At 37.5% G+C, this 4908-nt stretch overlaps 1 protein-coding gene across 1 annotated transcript; it reads left to right on the plus strand.

Moving 5' to 3' along the window:
* Positions 1-2738: 2738 nt before the first annotated feature.
* On the plus strand, positions 2739-3392 carry LOC105313698 (uncharacterized). Its single transcript, XM_011407337.1, has one exon. The coding sequence runs from the start codon at positions 2739-2741 to the stop codon at positions 3390-3392; it is 654 nt and encodes a 217-aa protein (XP_011405639.1).
* Positions 3393-4908: the final 1516 nt, after the last annotated feature.

Consider the following 4908-nt stretch of genomic DNA (forward strand, 5'->3'; position numbering starts at 1 on the left):
GATCCCACACATAGTTCCCGTGGTTTCCGTGAATGGCCGGTTATTCATCGTAGCCGGTTCCTACAAGGGGAAAATTGAAAGAACCGTTTACGGTGCAGGAGGCACTGCCATAATAATAATAAGTAATAATAATAATGAATGATAAACATACCATAAGTATAGCTAGTATACCCTACACTCTCTTATACCCAGATTTTAATTTGGAATTTATTCAATGCCTGCATTCAGGGACTAGGAGCTGTATTGTCACAAAGAAAAGAAGGATCATCAACACTACACCCAGTAGCTTTTGCTAGTCAAACCTTGGTTGCTGAAGAGAAGAATTGTAGTATAACTGATCTCGAGACATTAGAAGTTGTCTGGGCTATTTAACACTTTCGTGCTTACTTTTATGGACTTGTTGTGACTCTTATTACTGATCGTTCAGCTGTTAAAAATAATCTTGAAGCTATTGGCAAGCACGCTTGCTGGTGGTAGAAGGTATATTGGACTGCTATAAAAGAAGTTCACATCATATATAAACCAGGGAAGGAGAATAGATGGGTGCAATGTATTAATAAATGATATCACACATTGATCGTTATTATTGTTGTTATTAATGTTTTCATTATTGTAGTTGTTGTTATTGATCTATTGTATTACGATTTGTATAGTCTAGTTATTATTAAGAGCATTGTTATTATTAAGTGTTAAGTTATTAGTAGTTATTGTCATTACTATTATATATACACTGCACAGTCGACTTTTGTTTATGCAATTGTAATTGAAACATAACTCTTCAACTCCCAAAGAACCCTGTGTATAGCTGCCTCAAAGACTCCCATTCCCAGATATAACAAGATATAACAATTGGCGATGAGGACGGCTGCCATTGGAGCCATTAAAGAGTTTGGCAGCCCCTTAAAAGACTGGAAGAGTTACATTGAGAGAGTAGAGTTCTACATGACAGCCAATAGCATAACTGATGAAGCAAAAAAGCGGGCGACTCTTCTCTATTTGTGGTGTCAAAACTTACAACACATTAAGGAATCTTGCAGCTCCAACACCACCAGGTTGAGTTGCTTACTATGACATACAAGTGCTGGCTCAACGACACTTCTGTCCAAAGCCTGATGTAACCGTCCAGCAGTATAAGTTCAACTCTCGTGTAAGAGGGGAAGACGAGTCTGTAGCAAAGTTTGTCGAGGAGCTGAGACACATTGCTCTATATTGTGAGCATAATAATTCTCCATATAATATGTTATGAGACCATCCTATCGGTGGCAATAATAACAGATGATTGCAATGTTGCTCACTAGCCGAGAAGATGATGTTTGAGGATGCACTGAAGCTAGCACTAGCAATGGAAGCAGCTGATAAAGATGTGAAGGATCTCACAAATGACTTGGAACCACAACCAGTTCAAAATATGAGTAATAGATACAGACCCAGCACAAAGCAGGGAGCCAGAGAAAGAGAAAGGCCTCAAAGGAATTGCTACAGGTGTGGTGGAAAGCATTCTTCAGACTCGTGTTATTTCAAAGAAGCTGATTGTCATGCATGTCACAAGGAAGGCCATATTGCACGAGCATGTAAGACCAACTCTGAGTATTACAGAGAGGTCAACCGAAACAAAAGAAAAAAGATTCTGCTAAGGAAACGAACAATATTGAAGACAAAGAGTAACCAGATGATGTTTACAATATGTTCACGGTAAAGAAAGATCATAAAATCCAATAGTAGTAGAACTGACAAATGAAAAGGAGAAACTAAAGATGGAAGTTGATACAGTTTTGCTAAATAGTGAAATTGTATACAGGAAGACATGGAAGAATAGTAAAGCACCTCCTTTGCAACCAGGGTTGCCAGATCATAAACAAAGTTTGTTTCATAAACTTTTCTAGTGTTGCATAAACTTTTCATAAACCAGACAATTTTCATAAACTTTTCAGAGACTTTAAGTACAATACATAAAGATTACATAAACAATATTTTCACATGTAAAACTCAATTTTATAATTCTACATTTGCTTAAATGCTTGCAAATGCATGCCTTAGCTAATGGAGGAGGGGCTCAACATGCATATGCTTATTGGGAGGGGCTCAACTTGCCAGCATGCAACACTTACAAGTTGTAACTCAACACCTGCATCTTGTACCTAGAGAGCTGACAATGTGCTACTGCAGTGTGCATATCACATGACTTATATTATATCTGCATTCAATCAATTGCCCCTGTTAGACTGTTAGTATTATCCTTACTCCTGGCTCTTTCTCCTCCTGACTCAATAATGGCACTTAATGAAGCAAGTACTTTTTCAGAGCTAGACTGTAGTAGTAGTGACAATAGTAACCCAAAAAGACCAAGCAAAAAAAAGGTTTGGTAAAAATCCATCAATAAGTCCATCAATAATAGATACATTAATAGGTATCAGCAGGGAAGAGACCCAGAAAAAGATTTAAACAGGCATACAGGAAGGCATGCGAAAAGGATCAAAGATTTAAGCACTGGGTTTCGGAGGTTCAACGAAAGCCCCACAAGGCATTCTGTCGGTGTTGTCACAGAGAAATGACTGCAGTTGTGTTGATTAAGCATTAGAGCACCTCTGTTCACAAAGAAAATATAAAGGCACTTCAAATTCCTTCAGCACACAGAATAGATTTTATGCTAAGGGTATAACAGAGTGGAAGCAATTTAACCAAAAAAACAGTTAAAATTAGCTGCTTTCATTGCTGAACACAATCTCTCATTCCACATAATGGATCATTTTAGTGACCTTCCGAAACTATGTCCTGATTTTAAAATTGCATCAGAAGTAAAATGTAAGCGTACGAAAACTAAGAGTGTTGTAACCAATGTAATGGCTCCTCATTTTCATAGCAATTTGGTCCATAGCCTGAAGAAAGCGCCATTTCCGTTGATTATCAATGAAACCACCAACATTTCTACAAAGATAGAATTAGCATTGGTAACACGTCAATGTAACAAGAAGACAGGGAAAGTCTCTTGTTCACTTTATGAATTAGTAGAACAGACTTCGGGGGATGCTGAGGCTATATTTCACAGTATTTGCTCAGTTTTAGAAAATGATGGCATACCCTTCAGTAATGTTGTTGGTTTTGCTGCTGATACAACTAATGTCTTGTTTGGTCAGCACAACAGCATCGTCTCTCGTTTCAAGCAGAAAGTTTCAAACCTTTTCACCTTGCATTGTATTTGCCGCTGTGCACATTTATGTGCATCTCATGCATGTGAAAAGTTGCCTCGTACTCCAGATGATCTCATTCATAATGTTTACAACTACTTCGCCCATAGTGCCAAAAGGCAACCTGAATTTCAAAAATTCCAGTACTTTGCTGATGTCGAGCCTCACAAAATTTTAAAAAGATGTCAGACAAGATGGCTGTCATAGCACTCATGAGTACAGCGACTAATAGAGCAGTGGGACACCCTAGTTTTATACTTTCAATCTGTTGCTGTTACTGATAATTTGCTTGCATCTCAAAAAATTGTAACCCAGCTTCAAAATCTTATCCGGAAGCTCTATTTTCATTTTTTAAATTTCGTCTCGCCAAAATTCACTGAATTGAATTTGATGTTTCAAAGCTCTAGAATATATTATTTTTCCATTGCTTGTCCAGAGGATTAGCTTCAAAGTACAGGGACATTCTTAGTTGCTATATGTCTGATGTGTATTGGAAACACCAGAAGCTCAAAGATATTGATCCAACTTCTGAGGCTAATATGTTACCTCTATTGCGTATGTATATGGGTGCCAAGGTGGCACTACTATTAACAACAGCTGAATATACGGAAAGCAGGGTGGATGTACAATACTTTCTGAAGAAAGTACAGGAATTTTATATTGAAGCTACATGCCAGATCAAGCAGAGATTTCCTATTGGTGATCCAATAATTGAATTGTTCCAGGTATTAGATCCAAATGCATCACATTACACATTCCCTTCATTGGTTCCACTAGCTTCAACTTTTCCAAACATCATTTCCGAAAATAACTTACAGAAACTTGATAACGAGTGGCGTAAACTTGTGCTGGATGACCTGCCTTTTGAAACAAAAGTTTTGGAGCAGGCTTCTTCAAGTTAAAGATGGTACAGGTTCTACCCAGTTTCCAACAATATGTGATTTTATGAGTGCAGTCTTAAGCTTTCCTCATGCAAATGTCAATGTGGAGAGAATCTTCTGTCAATTTGATCAAAACCAAAATGAGAAACAGGCTAAAAACTAGAACAGTAAGGGCTATTTTAAAGTTAAGGATGGAGTAAAGTCAAGTGGAGGATGTGTGTCATTCTCTCCATCTACTGAGCTACAACAAAGAATGACTTCCAATATCTTGTATGTCAATGAAGATAATGGTGATTCCTCAGATACTGATTCTGAACCATAGGCATTGCATTATGCAATGTTATGCAAGTTATAAATAAAATTTATTATTATTATCATTAAGTTTACTAAAATTTACAATAGTATACTAAAAAAATACTAAAATTTATTGAAGTTGGGTGCCATAAACTTAAAGTTCCTAAACATAAACTTTTTGAGCGAAGGTCATTAACTTTTAGCCAAACCTATCTGGCAACCCTGTTTGCAGCCAACAAAGACAAAGTTAAAGATATATACAGGAGAATAAGAACCAGTACTAGGAACCATGACATTTGAAGTTACTCATGGCTCAGAAGGCAAAGTGTTGTCACTTGTCATAGTGAAAGGTGAGGGACCTAGTTTACTGGGGAGAGACTGGTTGATGCTGTTAAAGCTTGATGGGCATGCAATACACAGTGTGGTGAGAGCTGACTTAGCAGACCGCCGCCCAGCTATCTTAGATAGCCACAGTAGCTTATTTTTTTTAAAGAGGGTCTGGATACTATACAAGAGGAGACAGCAAAGGTTCACAGAAATGCACAGGT

The sequence above is a fragment of the Amphimedon queenslandica genome, unplaced genomic scaffold (genome assembly GCF_000090795.2).
Source record: "Amphimedon queenslandica unplaced genomic scaffold, v1.1 AMPQUscaffold_13242, whole genome shotgun sequence".
In the NCBI taxonomy this organism is placed as follows: domain Eukaryota; kingdom Metazoa; phylum Porifera; class Demospongiae; order Haplosclerida; family Niphatidae; genus Amphimedon; species Amphimedon queenslandica.

Coding starts and splice junctions, on each gene's coding strand:
- LOC105313698 (XM_011407337.1), top strand. CDS start 2,739: ATGGATCATTTTAGTGACCTTCCGAAACTATGTCCTGATTTTAAAATT.